Source organism: Zootoca vivipara, chromosome 3 (genome assembly GCF_965207765.1).
Source record: "Zootoca vivipara chromosome 3, rZooViv2.hap1.1, whole genome shotgun sequence".
Taxonomy (NCBI): domain Eukaryota; kingdom Metazoa; phylum Chordata; class Lepidosauria; order Squamata; family Lacertidae; genus Zootoca; species Zootoca vivipara.
The window spans coordinates 84352654-84373977 of NC_142586.1; the positions used below are offsets into that span (position 1 = coordinate 84352654).

Here is a 21324-nt window from a genome sequence, read left to right on the forward strand (position 1 = left end):
TTTAAGAATGCACTAAGCTGGCGGCTTGTTTCTTTACCCAGCTTTCCTTTGCAGTGTTGAGGGGTCCATCAGACTGGATGGAGATGGTGCTCGCTGCTCAATCCCTGCAGTGAGCGAACTGGCATTTGTCGCATTGTCGTACTTTGCATGATTATTGCAAGCAAAGAAACTTGACTGCAGGTGTGACCTGCAGGTGTGTAACAAGGTGAATAAAAATGATGGGAGAAGAATTAAGATGCCTTTTCCCTTTGAAAATTCCCTTATTTTTATCTACGTATTTCTTGTCACCTACTTCTGCCATCTATATGAGCTAGTATTCAACAAAGTTTTACTCAGATTGAAATCTGAGTAATTGAAATCAAACATTATTAATCTGAGTAATTGAAATCAAACATTACTAATTTTGGTCCATGCATTTCATTGGGTCTACTCTGAGTAAAGTGTAGTTGAATGCCACCTCATGTTCTTTACTGTTCAGCACTAAGATATCCCCTTCTCCTACTTGTATAAAGAGGTGACCAATGAGCAAGGTAGACCAGGTCGTTACTGGTTTTGCCTGTGTTTTGCCCAGATTTTAAGGGCTGGTTCTACTTGGATGTAGATACCTGATAACAAAATACCCATCACACCTGCATGGAAAATCCAGGGTGTGCTCTTTAAAATACTTGGAACTGGGACTCCTATCCCTTCCCCCAGAAAAATAGTATGCCAAGAAGGAGTCTAACCTTTTCTCCGATAAGCTGGTGTGTGTGTGTGTGTGTTGACATGCAGGGATGTTTCTGTAACTTGGAGCATTCAAACATGTAAATCCACACACACACACACACACACACCACACACACACACACACACACACACTGAAGTCGTATAGTCCCAGCAAAGTTGTACCAACTGGTTTTCTTTGCATATTCAGATCAGCCCCAATACCATTTCCTTTAAGAGAGGGAGTTGTTGGACTTCAACTCCCATCAGCCCCAGCTGCATGGCCAGTGGCCAGAGATTAGTTGGAATTTTAAGTCCAACGTAATATGATAGGCCACTAGTTGCTCATCCCTCTTTTAATATGGGATTAAGAAAGGCTGAGTACACCGTGAAGTTTTAAGTAGCCTTTCTCCCATCTTGGAAGTTACGGCCATGCAGCTTCACACATGTGGCTGCTCACATATAGCTGTTGTGCTGTTAGAGCCTCCCCATTTCTCTCCTCTACAAACAAGGGAATTCTCTTGTGTCCCTATAAGGAGAAAATGTGCATGCCGAAAAATAATATTGTGGGGCGGGAAAGGAAGCCTGTTAATATGCATCAAATCCCTTGCTCTCACCTAGAAGCTTTCTGACCCCTGCATTTGCTACATGAGCAGCATTCATGGAAGGTGCTTTGCATGGCTTCATTATTATCTATCTCGATTGTATGGTTTATACTGATAAGGCAAATGAATTGATTTTTAAAGGAGAAAATATCCTCTTTTCTCCCAAATATGAGCATAAGCGTATCCTGGTGGTTTTGAGGACAGGCGTGGCTCTGGAATAAATGGCCCTGCATGCGTTTGTGGCAGTGCATCTTCCATCAGCTTAAAGATGGAGCGGCACCATAGCGCAGCGCTCCTTCTCTCTGAGGAGAGATGGTTGATGAATGTGGAGTGTTTTCTGCATGAGAGTTTTGGCAGTTAGCTTAAACCGAACCAGTGACCATCTTGAAGGAGAAAAATGAGACAGCCACATCTGTGAAGTGTGCTGCGATGCAAAAAATAAAAGGCAAATCCAGCATGACTCCCAGGCATATTTGGAATAAGTCACTGTCTCTTTCCTCCCCACTCCCCCTTCTCTGTGCAAGATGGCCAAACAATAAGCCACTTCATGTCTACTGACATTAAATCAGCTGAGGTGTCCTGAGGAGATTAGTGATGAATGAGGCTGTAGAGTCAATAGGGGTCATTCATGTGTCCTAAGGGGATCAAGGCAGGGGCAGGCTAAGTATCATTTTAGGCGCATTTTGATAATAACGCTGCTTTAGCCTGACTTGGAGATTACTCAGACATTTGGGTCTCGTCAGCTCTGTGTGACTTAATGTGGTGGGAAAGAGAAATAGGAGTGTTTTATTTTCCCTGTAATCTTCAGAAGCCTACCTGGCCAAGGTTAGAAGTCAGGAAAGTGATGGCTATAATTAGCGGTTTTAACTGTAAAATCCCAATATGGGGTCTCAGTAAGCAGTAGTAAAAGGAGTCGTAGGTGCTGGAATGTGGCACAGAGGAGAGCAAGGTGATGGAAGAATAAGTCACAACAGAATGGGCCTCAGGCTCAGACAGCTCTTGCAGGACAGCAAAGGAAGGTAGCAGACACTGTCACTATAGAGCAGTGTTGGCCAAACGTGGCCCTCCAGCTGTTTTGGGACAACAATTCCCATCATCCCTGACCACTGGTCCTGTTAGCTAGGGATGATGGGAGTTGTAGTCCCAAAACAGCTGGAGGGCCAAGTTTGGCCATCACTGCTATAGAGCTTCTCACAGTCTTACTCACTCTTTCTTCCTCTGTTCAGTGAGTCATATACACACCACTGGTCCCCATTTTACCATCCTACTGGCTTCAGCAGCTGCAAGCTTCTTCCTTAGGCTGTGTGCACACCACACATTTAAAGTGCATTGCTTCCGCCAAAGAATCATGGGAACTGTAGTTTATACCTTGCAGAGGTACATTTCCAAGCACTCTTAACAGACTGCAGTTCCCAGGATTCTTTGGGGGAAGTTGTGTGCTTTAAAGGTATGGCGTGTACACAGCCTTACTCTGGCAGCAGCCAGGCACTGAGTCCCTGTTGCAGTGTGACTTGCTCCTGACTTAAATGAGAATTTTAATGAAACCTCATATTTCTGATGAAGGTTTTTAACCTTCAGTGTTACATCCCTGCATTTTTTTCCCTTGGATTTTTGAGAGTGTTTAGCTCGGCAAAAGTCAAATAAGTACTGGTAAATGTATGTTATGTTTGTGCATAGACTAATTCAAGGGTTTTTTGTTTGTTTTCCAATTAGAGCAGAAATATTAAGGTGCTGTATCTCGGCCATTTCTTGGTGGAGCTTTTTTTTTAATAGGCAGCTTATAAGAGTTCACCATGTAACCTTGTTATGATCTGGACAAGTCACCCTGATTTTACGACGATTACAGGATGTAGGCCTCAGGATGCTAGAACGTTCTTTGATGCCTCTGCCTTCCCTATGCAAGTTCTCCTCCTCCTCCTCCAACTTTCTAAACAATACACCCCCTGCCCACAGACTCATAACCTGATAAGATACAATATAATAAAAGGAAAATGGTTTGGGAGGGAAGAGGGAAGCGAGCAAGTTTGGGTACCAGTTCTTGGAAATCATGTGATTTCATGAATATCATTCGATTGGGACAGATGGGGGTGTTTCGTCTTCAAAAGTACCTTTGGGTTTTAAGAGCTTTTTTTTTTTTGCCTTGCCAAAAAAACCCTGTATTTTTCACTTTAAAAATTCACAGGTGTTGTTCAGTGTAGCTCTACCTTGTTCCATTCTGCTGCTTTTATGCGCCAGCATCTGCTTAACTTGGTTGTGATTCCATAGCCTTTGTTTTTTGGTAAACAAATAAGAAGCAGAGATGATGGCGCTTCAGTTATGTATGCAGCCTGGGGTTTGTCAGTTGTTATGCCAGTGGAAGAAATCTGCATTTGGCTCCTAAAAATCCAGTAGGAAAATCACTGCTGATACATATCCAACAATGAGATATGACTTATTTAGTGTTTCTCCTCTGGCCGCAATCACACTTTAATGTGGCGTCTCCATTACAACCAGCACCCCTCTTTCCCCCAAGTAGTCATCTTCGCTCAACCCTGAGTGGAAAGATTCTAGGGGTCTGCTTTAGGTTTTTGTTCAAACCAGTTCACCTGTTTTTGCTTAAAAAGCAACACATCTGCTTTATGTTACTGTTGGCTATTTTAAGATCCATTGCGTGGTTAGTCAGAAGTTTTGAAAAAAACAGCAGTAATAATGAAAATACTTGATTAACAGCCCTTTGGCCCAATTGCTCATCCATTTCTAGGTGTGTGAGAGAGTAGCACATTTGTAGTTGTGTGAGTTACAGCTGTGTGCTGGCTTAGTATAGTCTGAGGGCCAAACTAGACAATATGTTACATAAATATGTGTCTCCCTAACTGTAGAACTTCTTTTTCTTTTTACAGAAAGTGCCAGTGCGCAGGGCGCCTGATTTGAACTGAGACTCTAGAGTGGGGCGTATGCCCTTTCTTTAACCCTCCCCCCCCAGTTTGGCTTCCCCACACCAGCAATTTGCATAGAGAAATAAAGCTCTCTTTGAGCCAAATGAATAATTTGTCAGTGCAAATTGCAGGTACAGGCACCCAAATCTAGATCTGGATTAAACCCTCTAATCTCCACACTAGGGTGACTCCCTACAGGGAGCCAGCCCCCATCATCCTAACGTCCACCTCGCCAAGCACAGGGAGCTCTGAAGCAGCCAGGGGGGAGGGGAGAGACTCGGAGGGAGAGAGAAGCCAACGTGCGGAACGATGGGAAAGCTCAGGGGAGGAGAGATGTAGGCAAGGGCTCAAGGATGCTGGTGGAGAGCCCTGCCACCGTCTTGACAGGGAGGAGGCTGAGAGGGCATCGCTCCTTCCGGCACAAGAGTTAAGAAGAGCACTGCGACACAGGTCAAGGGGGAGGCGTTTTGGGGTGCCCCGACTACTTTGCTGGCGTAAGAACAGACGTACGCCATTGCCGGATTCTGATTCGGAATGAGAGGTCATGTTTTAAGCTGTCTCTGCACTGTAAATACTTTGCACAATAAAAGTCTTTAAAGACAAACTGGACTCGTGCGGAGTTACTCTAGAGTAGCCACAACGACCCTCTGACAGGTACTGATACAGATAATCTACTATCTTGGCAACTGGTATACGCATATATCCAACAATTGTGCACTTATGCTAGCTACATATCTCAGTTTAAGTGATATATTTGGCCCTGAGATTAATAGACTCTGCAGTGATCTTTGAGGCACACCTTAAGCTCCATGTATTCGCCTGCAGACTTTCAGTGAGTCTTGTTGAATTGCATCTTAGAATGGGACCATGTAATTCTCTGTGAAAGGAGGGCAGGTTGCCTGAACCCAACATTTCCTTGCTTAGTTGCTTAGCACAGTCACACAAGCATTTCAGTTTCTTGGATTTCACTGCTCGTGCTTTTAGCATTTTAAATCTTGAGATAACTGAGCACCTTGGGAAACCCAGCCAGATGGGTGGGGTATAAATAATAAATTATTATTATTATTATTATTATTATTATTATTATTATTATTATTGGGAAGGCATCAAACTGTTGGGTTTGGAAACTGAGAACATGGTGAAGCCACAGTACCTATGACAGATTTCTCTGGAGTGTCTTGCTTAATGGTTCTGAAATTCGAGTTGGAGGGAACTTCTCTTGGGGATGTAGGAGGGTAATTCATTCTCCATGGCCTCTTCGATTTTTGGCTTCCCTGCTGAAACTGATGCCAAGTGGAAGGATGAGTGTTATGATTTTCCATACCCAAAGAGGACCCATTATCCATTCAATATGAATTGTGTGTATATATATTTAGATGAAGGGAAATGACAAAATAAGAGTAATAGTGGAGTCTCTCTGACAGTCTGTTCCTATGCTTCAGTGCGTAGTTGCTGCAGAGCATAGTTTCTAGTTGCAGCTTCCCAGCTTAGATGTAGGGATATGCCTTGTCTTCTGGGTCTATGCTCTGCATTGGCTGAAGGGCATAAGTTTGGCCTTACATTTTTGAATAGCTAGAAAGAGCACAGCTCAAGTTTTAAAGGTTTTTATTTTTAACATAACCTTCCATGTTTTAATTACTAGCTGCTGATTATATTGGGCAGCGTTAAAATGTGTTAAGTATCTCAGGCTTAGTACTGTTTCCTGTCTGGGAAGCATTGACATTTGTTTATTCACTATTCCAAGACTATGAAGGCAACAAAAAGTGTGGAATTTTTCAGTGTTTCTTTTCTTATTTTTCTGCAAGGTACTATAAATTAGACTTTGAAGGCTCCCATCATGTGTATCTCCACTGATGTTTTCCTTATGCATGGAGGTTCTTCTACCAACTCCATTGGGAAGTTGGCCCTGTGTGAATAGTTCTCTCCCCCCCCCCCAATATATTGTGAGTGCTTCAAGTTAATTGCTATGGTAGCCATTGCAAATCACTCAGGAATGGGGGCGGGAATGTTTGGAAGGTTAAACTTTTGCTCACTCCTATAGATCTAAGGGAAGTTTTTACGACAGCATATTGGCTGAACTTTCAGATTCATCAAAATTCAAACAAAATAATGGGGCAATATTGATGTTGTTAAAGGTTGAAGCTGTCCAATGAGGAAATCCGACAAGCAATCTTGAAGATGGATGAAGAAGAAGATCTTGCTAAAGATATGCTGGAACAGGTAATATGCTTTGTAAGGGCTACTAAACATGTTGATTTTAATGGGAATATTTCTCATCCTCTTTTCACTCATGTCGTGCTATAATAATAATAATAATTTATTATTTATACCCCGCCCATCTGGCCGGGTTCCCCCAGCCACTCTGGGCGGCTTCCAAAAAAACAGAAATTCTAAAATACAGAAATCCATCAAACATTAAAAGCTTCCCTAAACAGGGCTGCCTTGAGATGCCTTCTAAAGGTCTGGTAATTGTTCTCTTTGACCTCTAGTGGGAGGGCATTCCACAGGGTGGGTGCCACTACCGAGAAGGCCCTCTGCCTGGTTCCCTGTAACTTGGCTTCTCGTAATGAGGGAACCGCCAGAAGGCCCTCGGAGCTGGACCTCAGTGTCCGGGCAGAACGATGGGGGTGGAGACGCTCCTTCAGGTATACCGGACCGAGGCCGTTTAGGGCTTTAAAGGTCAACACCAACACTTTGAATTGTGCTCGGAAACGTACTGGGAGCCAATGTAGGTCTTTTAGGACCGGTGTTATGTGATCTCGGCGGCCGCTCCCAGTCACCAGTCTAGCTGCCGCATTCTGGATTAGTTGTAGTTTCCGGGTCACCTTCAAAGGTAGCCCCACGTAGAGCGCATTGCAGTAGTCCAAGCGAGAGATAACTAGAGCATGCACCACTCTGGAGAGACAGTCAGTGGGCAGGTAGGGACTCAGCCTGCGTACCAGATGGAGCTGATAAACAGCTGCCCTGGACACGGAGTTGACCTGTGCCTCCATGGACAGCTGTGAGTCTAAAATGACTCCCAGGCTGCGCACCTGGTCTTTCAGGGGCACAGTTACCCCATTCAGGACCAGGGAGTCCTCCACACCCGCCCGCCTCCTGTCCCCCACAAACAGTACTTCTGTCTTGTCAGGATTCAATCTCAATCTGTTAGCCGCCATCCATCCTCCAACCGCCTCCAAGCACTCACACAGGACCTTCACCGCCTTCACTGGTTCTGATTTAAAAGAGAGGTAGAGCTGGGTATCATCAGCATACTGATGGACACCCAGCCCAAACCCCCTGATGATCTCTCCCAGCGGCTGCATATAGATGTTAAAAAGCATGGGGGAGAGGACAGAACCCTGAGGCACCCCACAAGTGAGCGCCCAGGGGTCTGAACACTCATCCCCCACCACCACTTTCTGAACACGGCCCAGGAGGAAGGAGCGGAACCACTGCATGACAGTGCCCCCAGCTCCCAAGCCCTCTAGACGGTCCAGAAGGATGTTATGGTCGATGGTGTCAAAAGCCGCTGAGAGATCCAGCAGAACAAGGAAACAGCTCTTACCTTTGTCCCTAGCCCGCCGGAGATCATCGACCAGTGCGACCAAGGCAGTTTCAGTCCCATGATGAGGCCTGAATCCTGACTGGAAGGGATCCAAATGGTCCGCTTCTTCCAGGCGTGCCTGGAGTTGTTCCGCAACCACTCGCTCAATCACCTTGCCCAAGAATGGAAGATTTGAGACTGGGCGATAGTTGGCCATATTGGCCGGATCTAAAGATGGTTTTTTAAGAAGCGGTTTAATAACCGCCTCTTTCAGCGGGTCTGGGAAGGCTCCCTCATGGAGAGAAGCATTTACCAACCCGCGAAGCCCATCGCCCAGCCCTTCCTGGCTAGCTTTTATAAGCCAGGATGGGCAAGGATCAAGGAGACAGCTGGTTGGTTTCATTCGTCTAAGCAGCCTGTCCACATCCTCGGAGGTAACAGATTGAAATTGATCCCACAAAACTTGACTAGACAGGACTCTAGCACTCCCCCGCCCCGGCCCTGCTCCCACGGTGGAGTCTACCTCTTCCCGAATCTGAGCGACTTTATCTGCAAAAAACTTTGCAAAATCATTGCAGGAGATCATGTAGCCCGTACTGGGCCCGGATGGAGCAGGTGGTTCCGCTAAATTGCGAACCACCTGGAAAAGTCTCCTGCTGCTGTTTTCTGCAGATGCGATGGAGACGGTGAAGAAGGCTCGAAGTTGAGCTCTAGCCCGTGTCCGGTCTGATTCAAAATGAGTTTTCCGCCACCGGCGCTCTAGCCGTCTCAACGACTGTTTCATTGCCCTCAGCGCCGGGGAAAACCACGGGTCAGCAACCTGTGGCTTCCAGATGTTGTTGGACTGCAACACCCATCATCCCTGACCATTGTCCATACTGCATGGTGCCCCATAAGAGTTGGATTCCCAACAGCCTCTGGAAGACCACAGGTTGCCCCACAATGGGCCATACTACCAACTTGAAGGCAGCCTTTGCTTCTTGGAATAACTGAATTTGGCTTTGAAATGTAAAACAACATCAGCTCTCCAACCTAACACTCACATCATGTTAATATGGCAATTTCCTTCATAGCTGTTGGCCTACTAAACTAAAAATAATAATTTCAGATGAACCAGTATTAATTTACTACTGTGAGGGAGGGCAGTGCTGGTCCTAAGACTTAAGAAAGAAAGAAAAACAGAAGGAAGAAAGGGTAGTGAAAAAACGTATTTAGAATTGGGGGTGAGTGAGGTAATCAATGTATCTTTTGAAAATAGTGTGCTGAGCTAGTGTAGGCTAATGTATACAAATGTGGTGGCCTCACCTGATATTTAACCTCAGCCACAAACTTATTAATTGCCCTTAGAGAAGCCACTATACTTTATTTCAGTTGCAGTTGATGCTTTGGTATGGATCTCATCTGTGCCATTATTTTTGCTATGGTTGTTCTAGTCCCTTGAACCACCAGGTCTGCAATCCTATATACATTTAACTGGGGAGTAAATCCCATTGAAGGCAGTAAGTCTTACTTCTGAGTAGATAGGCACTATGAGTTGTTTTACATGCTAAAATGAGATGAGTATCTACCAGTACCTTTGGAATGTCCTTTGACTTTCAGTTGAGCCAACCTGGGCATTATAAATATGATCAAAGAGTGGGCTATAACTCTGCTTAAATGAATATCTATTCCAAAAGCTCTTGGTTTGTACATTAGCTTGGTGTTGAGAGTATCCACAAAGAACATTGCATTCCAGTTTTCAGTGTTCTTTGGCTATTATAGCTTCCTGCACTACCATTATCACATCTATGGGTTGCTGGCATTTAAACTGCTCCTGAGTATAAAGGAGGGAATGATAAAAAGCAGAACCATTGTCTGGTGTTTCTTCCAGGCTGTTTGTTTTAGTAACTAGGGAGCTTGTGTGTGTGCGTGTGCGCGCGTGCGCTCATGTGCAGGAGCACACGCACAAACATACAAACGCTTGGCCAGGCCAGAACATTACTCCCACTAGATATGTAAAAAAAAATAAATCTGTCAACGTATGAGCTTTTAAGTTCAACACATGAATAGGAGCCTCTATTGAGCATCTGTCCAGTCACACTGATGTTGTTCATTGTCTCCCCAGGGCAAAAACATATTTAAAAGTTGTGTGTGTGTGGGGGGGGGGAATAGTCAAAGCTTTGTGTCTACTGGAGGATGAGTGGGCTCAACACTTTAAGGGCCAGATTGTACTTCATTTACACTCAGGGGTGCCTCTGGCCATTAAGGGAGTTCTTTATTGGACATACACTGCCTATAGCTGTTAGATATGGGAAATCCTATATGGAATTGGAAAGTATCTAATGAGGGTCACAGAGGGGAGAATCCAAGACAGAGAATCCAATCAGATGTTTCAGAAAGGTCACTCATATGACCGCAGCTGCCTTGCTTAGGAATTACAGTCAGATGGGGAATTCCAAGCAGCATTTTCTTACAGTAAGGTAAAGGGACCCCTGACAGTTAGGTCCAGTCGTGGACGACTCTGGGGTTGCAGCGCTCATCTCGCTTTACTGGCCGAGGGAGCCAGCGTACAGCTTCCGGGTCATGTGGCCAGCATGACTAAGCAGCTTTCTGGCAAACCAGAGCAGCGCACGGAAACACCGCTTACCTTCCCGCCGGAGCGATACCTATTTATCTACTTGCACTTTGACATGCTTTCGAACTGCTAGGTTGCCAGAAGCAGGGACCAAGCAATGGGAGCCCACTCCATCACACTCTCCTGCTGTCTGCCCCTTGCCCTGGTTAGTTCCCTCATGCTGTCTTTTTTTCTCCTTCCCCACCTGTGGTTCCAGCTCCTGAAGTTTGTCCCAGAGAAGAGTGATATTGATCTGCTGGAGGAACACAAGCATGAAATTGACCGCATGGCTCGGGCAGACCGTTTTCTTTATGAAATGAGCAGGTGTATATATACTACATATAAATGTCTCTGTCTCTCTGTGTGGTATAAGAGCAGGGATGTTATTCAGAGTCTCCTGTTTCCTTTTTCAGCTAAAATTGATCACAAGCCACTAATAGAAATCCCTGTATCAAGATATTGCTGGCCCAGCACTGTATAAAATGTTGCAATTCGCAACAGAGTCTGACGCCAAAGACTCATGTTGGTTTTGCCTATGAGTGCCCTTGATGGAAGGAAATATTGGAAGCCTGTTGGACTGAATAAATATATTTCTATGCATCTTGTTTTTCCTTCCTTCCTTCCTTCCTTCCTTCCTTCCTTCCTTCCTTCCTTCCTTCCTTCCTTCCTTCCTTTTCTTTTCACCATTTCAAGTGAAATGATGACTGTTAATGATGGCCTTTAGCACTCTGCTGTACTATACAGTTCCTCATCCATACCCTACAGGTTTTGTATAAATATGGACTGAGCTCATAGTGGCTTTGTTTTCTGGGGCTCCCTTGAAATATAACCCACATCTTTCGCTGCTTTAGGATCGACCACTACCAGCAGCGGCTTCAAGCATTATTCTTTAAGAAGAAGTTCCCAGAGAGGCTTGCAGAAGCGAAACCCAAAGTAGAAGGTAAAGCGAAAGTTTTCAGAGACCATTGCAGGACTTGCACAAAGATGCTGGGCTGTAGGCAACTGAGTTGTACTCAGAGTAAATGAATGAATGTATCTGAAGAAGTGTGCATGCACACGAAAGCTCATACCAAAATAAAAACTTAGTTGGTCTTTAAGGTGCTACTGAAGGAATTTTTGAATGAACCCAAGTTAGTGGTATTCATTAACTTCAATGGGTCTACTCTGAATAGGGATAGCATTGGCTGTCTTCCACTGGGTAGTGTTGCGGTCAGTGCAAGGCAACCACCGTGTGGCAGGTCACATCACAATTTTGAAAGTGTAGTTTATATTGCCTGGCTCCTCTCTGTCTCTTTCATTAGCTAGACCACCATCCTATGTGAAACCCACTCTATGTGGGTACCTCTGCCTCACTTGACAGCAAATACCAAAAAATATTTGAATGGAAACCAGAAGTTACTGTAATGAAGTTCACTGTAATGAAAAAGCTCTTTAGTGACATTCTTATACATTTCTTATTTCCGAGGGGAAATGACTGGGGCAGGGGCTGTTTGCCTTGGGACTTGGGATTTGGAAGAAGGATGGTTGCCTCACATTTGCTGATTGAAATGGCACCACTCTGTTAACTTAAGGGAATTCCTTATCTCTCTCTTTCAGCTCTTCTCCTGGCTTCCAAGGAGCTCACACGTAGTAAGCAGCTGAAGCAGCTCCTGGAAGTCGTTTTAGCCTTTGGCAACTACATGAACAAGGGCCAAAGAGGAAACGCCTATGGCTTTAAGGTCTCCAGCCTCAATAAAATAGCAGACACCAAATCTAGCATAGATAAGTAGGTTTATTTGCTTACTTGCTTGTTTATTCCTTATAAATATTTTTATCTGTTCTTCATTAAACAATCTCTGTTGGATGGGTGGCTCCATGTGTGTGTGTGTGTGTGTGTGTGTATTGTTATAAAGAAATATGTTTGCTTTTTGTTTACATGGCTTTTATTAGAGAAACACAAATGCTGATGCTTATGTAACCCTGAACTGGTGAGCCTGACTTGATGCCAGACATCTTGCATGGCATGTCAGTTATTCCCAATATCCTGTTTTTTGCCTCATTCATACCTGTTTGTCTTAGGAACATTACGTTGTTACACTACCTGATTATGATCTTTGAAAAGAACTACCTAGATATTCTAGACATGCAGTCTGAACTACAGCATCTTCCAGAAGCAGCAAAAGTCAAGTAAGTTTGGGGATGGGGCTGGCATTTAAAATTCAATGAAGGATGGGTACTAGATCATGGTGTTGACATTTGCTCATTATATATAAATCAGCAACCTGACTAGAGGCAACATATAATAAGGTGTTGTAAAATAGGTTGTTAACCTGCAGTGAAAAATGGAATATGGCCTGTACAGCATTAGGGGTTAGATGTTGTAGAATCACATGATGCTGCAGCAATAAATCTGCTAGCACATTTGCAAAGCTAAGCAGGGTCTAGTATGGTTTGAGATTGGATGGGAAACCATGTGTTGAGATTCCTGCATTGCAGGAATTTAGGCTGCATGACCCTTGGGGCCCCATCCAATTCTACAATTCTACGTTTCTATGAAATAATTGCCACTTTTTATAGCCCAGTATACTATTGCATGAAAAGCCAAAAGCTCTAGTTATCTCTTGCTTGGATTACTGCAGTGCTCTCTATGTGGGGCTACCTTTGAAGGTGACCCGGAAACTACAACTACTGTTTATCAGCTCCATCCGGTACGCAGGCTGAGACCCTACCTGCCCGCGGACTGTCTTGCCAGAGTGGTGCATGCTCTAGTTATTTCTAGCCTGGACTACTGCAATGTGCTCTTATGTGGGGCTACCTTTGAAGGTGACCCGGAAACTACAACTAATCCAGAATGCGGCAGCTAGACTGGTGACCGGGAGCAGCCGCCGAGACCACATAACACCCGTCTTGAAAGACCTACATTGGCTCCCAGTACATTTCCGAGCACAATTCAAAGTGTTGGTGCTGACCTTTAAAGCCCTAAACGGACTCGGTCCAGTGCCTCCCCCATTTCAGTTATCCAGAGGCTGAAAGGCTTATTCTCTTCTGAATAGTGTGGGATCTTGCATGTAAGTGCAAGCAGCCCGGGGTCTGAACCCTCCTATTAAAAGCTCACGCAACACAGAATGGACCTCTTCCTGCCACCTCTAAAGCATCTGGTGTAGGGCTGGGGCCGGAGGCAGCATACCAGACTGGATGGACCAGCGATCTTTACTGCCTCACCAGTTCCTGTATTCCCATGTAACACTGCCCTTTTTGTTTTCAACTGCTGTATGTCTCTCTCTGTCTCCTTGCAGCCTGGTAGAGCTGGAGAAGGAAGTGAACAACATAAAGACCGGATTGAAAGCTGTTGAAGCTGTAAGTATTTCGTGGTTTCCAAATACTCACTTGGGATCTCGGGCACTGTGTTTTTGGTGAGAGAAGAACGAGCTTTTCTTCTTTTGTCAAGCACAGCCTGTTTCCCTAAAACCGTCTCCCGTAGGCCTGGACTGATGATATTACCAGATGTACCCCTTAAGAAAGTTGTTTGATCTGCTACTGAGAGCTGGGGGAATGGGAGTTTGACAAATGGCATGCCCTAAAAATGTTGGAACACTTGCTTTTGCTTCTTTCAGAGAGGTTTGGTCTCTGAGCAGGTGTTTGGTGTGGCCTCTGTGGACAGGTCTGAACGGGTGGGGTGTAGTCTATGTATCAAAGCATTTAGCAGCAGACAAAACATCTGCCAAGGGGGGAGAAAGGCAAGGAAGCAAGCAGGTATGGAACTGGTGGCCACACAGCTGTACGGTGCTGCAATACAACCAAGGATGGGGGAAGACACTGATTCAATTTGTACTTGGCAAAGCTACCTGATTCACTTTTTCAATATTTGAATTGAAGCTCAGCCATCCCTCAAAATTTGCACTTCCAGAATTTCGTGATGCAGTTCTGCAGCCAAGTAATTGAATAAAAATGCATATAATAAACATGCATTTAAATGCATGCTTGTGAAAATAATATTTAAAAAATGCTCTTTATTAGGGGAAAATGCTTTGCAAAAAATGTGTCTATTAACAGACATCCACACTAAAATACTAAAGGGAAGTCCATTGCTAGATCTTTTGCAATGACTATCTTACACTTAGGAACCTGTAGTAACTTTCTGTGGCACTTGTAGCTCTGTGAATGAGATGTCCCTTGCTGGGAATCCCTGTAGGCCAATCTGCTGAGAGTTGACTTTATTATTTTATTTTATTTTATATTTTGTTTTGTTTTGTTTATTTTTACTCTGCCTTTTCCCTAATGGTACTCAAGGTAAAAATGTAGAAAAAGCAATCATTTAAAAATAAAATAAATTAAACATCAATATAAAACTATATACAGTACATATAAAAAATCTGTTTAAAGCATGAAAACAATTACAATAAAAATAGCACGGCACCAGCTCTTTCATTAAAAGCTGTCAGTTCTCAAAAAGAAGAAGGTCTTCACCTGCCAGCAGAAGGACAATGAGGGAGCTAGTCTAGTTTCTCCAGGGAGGGAGTTCCAGAGTCTGAGAGCAGCAACCAATGGGGCCCAAGATCCTTCAAGTAGCAGAGGACAGGTGGAACATTGTCTCTCACACCAAACATGGCTTATTTTCCCTTTGTGCACCACAGGCTAATGCAGCCTGGCATGTAGCTGCCTTACACCAGCTTGTTCTGTCCATCAGACTCAGTATTGTCTACTACTCTTGTCATGTCCAGGGCCTTGGGCAGAGATATTTCCCATCCTATTCTGTATGCAAAACACTTGCTTTACCTGTGAGCTGTGGTTCCTGCCCTCACTTCCCTAGTACATTTCTAGTTCAGTGGAGTATGCGTGCATAATTGAGCAGGGAAGGTACCTTGTAGTTGGTTGTTCAAAACAACCACAGAGAGAATTGGCTGCCTACTTTCTAGGGAGTGGCTCAGTGCTTTCGTTTTCTACCCAGTGTTATATACCGTGTTTCTCATATTATAAGACATGTCTTATATTTATTTTTTCCCTCAAAAAACACACTATGGCTTATTTTCAAGGGGTGTCTTATTTTTTTCCTCCTCCTCCTGCCGCGGCCCACATTGCTGCTGCGCCTATCACTATGTCTTATTTTTGGGGTATGGCTTATATTCCTTGAATGCTTAAAATCCTGCTATGGCTTATTTTATGGGTATGTCTTAAAATATGAGAAACAGGGTACTTGGGGCAATCACTGTAGAGTTCTGTTACTACAAGCCCTGTGAATAGAATCACACTGGACAAACAAGGAATGGAGCCAACGGGCTTTTGCAAAACAGAAAGACTCAGTCATACTGGTTCTTCTCTAGGGGATTGTGGTCTGGTGAACTGAATGTAGGACCTAGAGCCAAGAACACCTACTTTCTCCTCTTGGCTGTCCACTGGCTTTTCTGTGTGGCCTTCATAAAGTCATGCTACTTCTGCCTCCCACCTGTGATTTGGGATGACTCTCTATCACAATTGCTGTTGCAGCAAAAATACGTCAAGCAGCAAGAACTAAACATAATTGCAAGGCTAAATTATGACATTGTAAAGTTTATCACCCAGTTCATTTTATCTTAGTACATATTAATATTACATATTAGAATAGAATAGAATAAATATTTGTTGTCATTGTCCCCTTGCGGGAACAACGAAGTTGAATTATTTGTCTGCAAACACTGGGACTGCTTTAAATAATCTCCCCAACTGAAGATTCATCTATGTAGGGTACTTTGGAAAGAGTGTTATATTTATGCAAAATTAAATGTATGGATCTACTTCAAATGTTACAGATATAGTTTTAGTAACGTACTCAGCATGGGTCTGTGACACATTACCAACTAATCCTGCAGTGTGTGTGTGTGTGTGTGTGTGTGCAGCACTGGGTGTGGACCAAACACAGAATTTTACATTCATTCTCCCTGGACTGGAGAACATTATTGCTCCTGCATGAATAGCTGGTGACATCAAGAGTATCTCAATATGCTGGATAGCCAGGGAGTTAAGGTGCCCTCTCATTCTCTCACTCCTGAGCATGGGGAGTCAAGTGGTGGAACCAAGTATCCCCTGAATACACCCCCCCCCATTTACACTGTAAATAAATGACTTCTCTCAGTTTGCAGGTTCAAGATCACTGTCAGTTGACTCAAAACATAATGTTAATGGGTTTTTAAATAAAATGCTATTGGAGCTGGCCTTTTTAGTTACAGTCCTAACATAACATGATCTTGTAGTAACTTCTGGAGCATGTGATGCAAGGACTAGAATGATAGAGTTAGAAGGCATCTTGTCAGTCACCTGGTCCAACCTCCTGAGGATGCAGGAAACCTACTATTTCAGCATCCCTGAGAAGTGGCCATCCAGCCTCTGCTTAAAGTCCTCTAATGAAGGAGTCCACCACCTTCTTGATAGAGCTTGTTCCACTGTCTTCATCCTTTTTCTTGCAGCTTGAATCCACTGGCTTGGGTCCTGCTTCTGGCAAGAAAAAACAAATTGGTTCCATCACTTAAATGCATTAAGCCAACAGTTGGCTGAGTGTGGTGTGCAAGCCAAGCCATTGGAAACACTGCTCAGTGCTCGCTTCCACAGAATGAAATACTGTTCAGTGTGCATTTTCAAATCTCAAGTTTCATGTGGATTCACAGCGGTTGTGGCAGAGCCAGTTTGCATGATAAATATTGAGGAGGTCGCTCTCAAGTTCTGACTTTGTTCCTTGACAAGCTCGCCCCACCCCTCTCCAGCAGGCACATTTCCCCTTGCATGCTAAGAAAGCGCTGTGTGCCTAGAGCTGCTCTGTGTTGGCTGTTTCAGGCATCCAAGAAATTACAGGATAGTTGCAGCTGTTGAGTGATAAACCATAGATTCGGTTTGGTTTCAAGCTTGTGAGTTGTTTGCCCAGTGTCCTTGCAGTACCTTCTCCTTCCCTTCCTTGGGCAACATCTTTTTCCCATTCATACACCCCTCCCTCCCACCTCTGTTTAGCCTTGGCAGCCAGCACCTCCCCGTCTTGCTCATTCATTTCACTGCTCCCCCCACCCACTTTTGGCATGTAAAAATGCAGCACTATAGCAACAATGGAAGGTCCTTGTTGGGAGGGGACTTGACGGGGGGGGGGAAGGTGCAACTCTTGACTGCGTTCCAGCGTGTTCTCGCCACAGTCCTGGCTCTGACAGTTGAGAGGGCTCTTCAAAGCTCCTTATTACAAACACAGGGCTAAAAATAGGTTCACAGTCAGCTGCTCAACAGAGGCACTTTGTAATCCTTCACTTCCCAGGGCTGGCAGCACCATTTTAAAAAATGAGACTTGAGTCCAGCTCTGAAAAACTTCACAGAGTGAAGCAGGCAATGCAAAGTATATCAAAATGCAAATTCATAAACACTCTCCATTCTCTGTGAGCCCTGCCAGGGCATCCATCTGCCTTGTTGTCAACTGTGTTTGTGGCTTTTACTGCGAGTACTTGTGTTTCTTTTCTAAAACCTCTGATAGTGTAGATCAGGGGCCAGCAAACTTTTTCAGCAGGGGGCTGGTCCACTCTCCCTCAGACCTTGTGGGGGCCGGACTGTATTTTGGAAAAAAATAAAAATGAACGAATTCCTATGCCCCACAAATAACCCAGAGATGCATTTTAAATAAAAGGACACATTTGAGAAGCCAAGTTGCAGGGAACCAGGTAGAGGGCCTTCTTGGTAGTGGCGTCCGCCCTGTGGAACGCCCTCCCATCATATGTCAAAGAGAAAAACAGCTACCAGATTTTTAGAAGACATCTGAAGGCAGCCCTGTTTGGGGAAGCTTTTAATGTTTAATAGATTATTTTATTTTTCTGTTGGAAGCCGCCCAGAGTGGCTGGGGAAACCCAGCCAGATGGGCGGGGTATAAATAAAATATTATTTATTTATTTATTTATTTATTTATTTATTTATTTATTATTCTACTCATGTAAAAACATGCTGATTCCCGGTCTGTCCACAGGCTGGATTTAGAAGGTGATTGGGTAGTTTGGGTACCCCTGGTGTAGATTTTTTGAGCACAGTGTCCTAACTTTCACTTCTGAATTTTGCAACTCCTGGTGTGAGTTGTTGTTCAGCAATACCTGGAGAGCCAGAGCGCCCCCCCCCAAAAAAACCCTCTGCCATCTTAAAGACAATATCCAATGCCCCAAACAATCCCAGCACAAGATAATGCTTCAGTTAAAACTAGGGGGTATTAGTAAGCCATTACTGTAGGCAGTATCTTTCTTACAGAAGGAAAATATTCCCTGCCCTGAGGATCTTGCAGTCTAAATGTTGAGAGGAAGAGATTGGAGAAAGAGAGAGGGTGGCATGGGTAGCTAGCTAACCCCGACAAAGCACAATTAAAGGTTTCCGGGGCTCCCAGCTCTAAATGTGAACAACCCTAAAATATTTCCATGTATTTGTTTCTTCTTTGTTTCTTCCGTCTGCATCCCACCAGATTCCAAGGAACTGAAGGTGACATAAATGGAGGTTACCTCTCTCCATCCTCTAGGGATGGGCAGATCACATCATTTCTGGCCCTAGTCAGTTTTTCAGATGTTAACTCATATGTCCTTTCCATCCCATTTCTGTATTAATTTGTGATTTAAAAATATATATATAAAATTTGAATACATGTTTAAACACATCCTTGAACATGTATTTTATCACAACTTGTGTATTTAAGTATGCAGTTTTCATAATGGGAACCCAGGAAACTTCTATTTGACCCTCTTATCTTCACAACAACCTTGTGAGGCCGATTAGACCAGCGTTTCTCAACCGCTGTTCCGCGGCACACTAGTGTGCCGTGAGACGCTGGCTGGTGTGCCGCGACGTGCGGCGACAGGAAGGGCGATTTGCATTGTCACATGCCTGGCGGCCGCCAATAGAAAACACTGACCCGCCGGAAAGGAACCCGGGAGGGTGGTTTTAGACAAACTTAAAGAAGCTGGCTGGATCAGCTCAACCTGAAACTTGCTGAGCAAAGGATTGTGCTGGCAGAGAAATCAGCGGCTTGTGAAGCCTTATTACAGGAGATTGCAACCAACACAGCAATTGGCAAGTGTTTCTTACAGTCATAATTATATAGTCAATATAGGGCGGCACAGAGTTAATTTTTTAAACTTTTTTAATGGTGGTGTGCCTCGTGATATTTTTCATGGAACAAGTGTGCCTTGGCCCAAAAAAGGTTGAGAAACACTGGATTAGACTAAGAGTGTATGATGGGCCCAAGGCTTCTTATTGAGCTGCATGACAAAAGGGCATTTGAGGCCAGGTCTCACCCTGTTTCACAATCTCAAGCAGCTTAAGGTGTTCAAAAGTCAGTCTGTGCTCGCTCAGTTGTGAGATCCAGTTCTCAAGGTGCTCATTACTGTTCTAGGCAAATAAGTCCATTTGGCAGGTAACCTGAATATGGAAGTTCAAGGCATGACCAAACTGCACATGCTGAGAATTACAATCTCAAAAAAAGAGAGAGAAGTGGAAGGCAAACCACTATCTGATTAATGATTACCGATACTTTCATTTGGTTTGGAAGAGATCCAGCGTGCTATAATGGTTCACAAAGGCAACAGAACACCCAGAGGTTAGAGCTTATGCCATGCCCATTGTCAAGCCTTGTTGTGAATGGGGCTGCTTTGAAAGGAAGAGCAAGGAGCACTTGATACTGTCCTTGACTGACCTCCTGAGGTCATTCAAAGCACTGACAAGTTTGTTAAGAAAGAAACGTTTTCTTCCAAATCCCATTGGTGTATGTTGTTGTTGTTGTTGTTGTTTAGTCGTTTAGTCGTGTCCGACTCTTCGTGACCCCATGGACCAGAGCACGCCAGGCACTCCTGTCTTGCACTGCCTCCCGCAGTTTGGTCAAACTCATGTTCGTAGCTTCGAGAACACTGTCCAACCATCTCGTCCTCTGTCGTCCCCTTCTCCTAGTGCCCTCAATCTTTCCCAACATCAGGGTCTTTTCCAAAGATTCCTCTCTTCTCATGAGGTGGCCAAAGTATTGGAGCCTCAGCTTCACGATCTGTCCTTCCAGGGAGCACTCAGGGCTGATTTCCTGAAGAATGGATAGGTTTGATCTTCTTGCAGTCCATGGGACTCTCAAGAGTCTCCTCCAGCACCATAATTCAAAAGCATCAATTCTTCGGCGATCAGCCTTCTTTATGGTCCAGCTCTCACTTCCATTGGTGTATGTAGTCTTTCCCTTTTGTTACAATATGAAATAAAAGTGAAAGTTGGGTACTTTAGACTCTGAATTTCCTTCATTGTTTTGATGTGCTGGGAAATACCCTGTGTGTGTGTGTTACCCTTAGCTCTTGCCAAGTGATTCAGGAATGTGCTGTTGTGGTTGTTGTTTTTAAAAAGGTCTTGTTTAATGGAAGGGAAAAGGATCTTTTCCTTGATAATGTTAAATTATGCTGTCTCATATTGTCTTATGTTAGGCTTTGCTTTGTCTGCAGTGTTTTTGTTTCCTGTCTACTTAATGTTCCTCTTTGCTTCAGTCTATTCCCAGGCCTTCCATCTCTTGCCCCCTCCCCTTTCATCACCACCACTCTGATTTCACTGTGTACCACTGGTATCCAAGATGGTACCCTCTAGTTGTTGTTGGACTCCAACTCCCATCAGCCCCAGGCATTATGGCCAATGGCTAGGGATTATGGGAGAGCACTGTGCATGCCTGTGCACACACACAGAGAGACATATTCAGGGAACAGCTATGAGACAGCCAGGCCTTCCCAGACTCTCCTATGGCAATGAATCATGTGAGTTGGAAGGGACCACAAGGATCATCTAATTATACAATAGCCTGCAGTGCAGGAATTTTTTGCCCAACATGGGGCTGAAACCCACAACCGTAATGGCCCCTGGATATGCTAGTTGCTGAGCGCCCGAGCAGAATATTTCTTGCATGTTTGCCTGTATATCTCTGTAAATAAAGAGACTAGATACTTGATTTTAAAAACAAAACAAAACGAACAGCTCCTGAAGATTAAGGGCCAGAGCCAGGAGGACAGGTAG

At 44.3% G+C, this 21324-nt stretch overlaps 1 protein-coding gene across 7 annotated transcripts in view; it reads left to right on the forward strand.

The window, feature by feature from the left end:
- DAAM2 (dishevelled associated activator of morphogenesis 2) overlaps nucleotides 1-21324 on the forward strand; it is a 212942-nt gene that overhangs the window by 176196 nt on the left and 15422 nt on the right. For all 7 annotated transcript variants that reach the window (XM_035108128.3, XM_088666585.1, XM_088666584.1 and 4 more), the window contains 6 exons: nucleotides 6358-6442; nucleotides 10559-10665; nucleotides 11193-11281; nucleotides 11938-12106; nucleotides 12400-12507; nucleotides 13617-13677. In XM_035108128.3, coding sequence (XP_034964019.1) covers nucleotides 6358-6442; nucleotides 10559-10665; nucleotides 11193-11281; nucleotides 11938-12106; nucleotides 12400-12507; nucleotides 13617-13677 — 619 coding nt within the window. The remainder of the gene's footprint in view (nucleotides 1-6357; nucleotides 6443-10558; nucleotides 10666-11192; nucleotides 11282-11937; nucleotides 12107-12399; nucleotides 12508-13616; nucleotides 13678-21324) is intronic.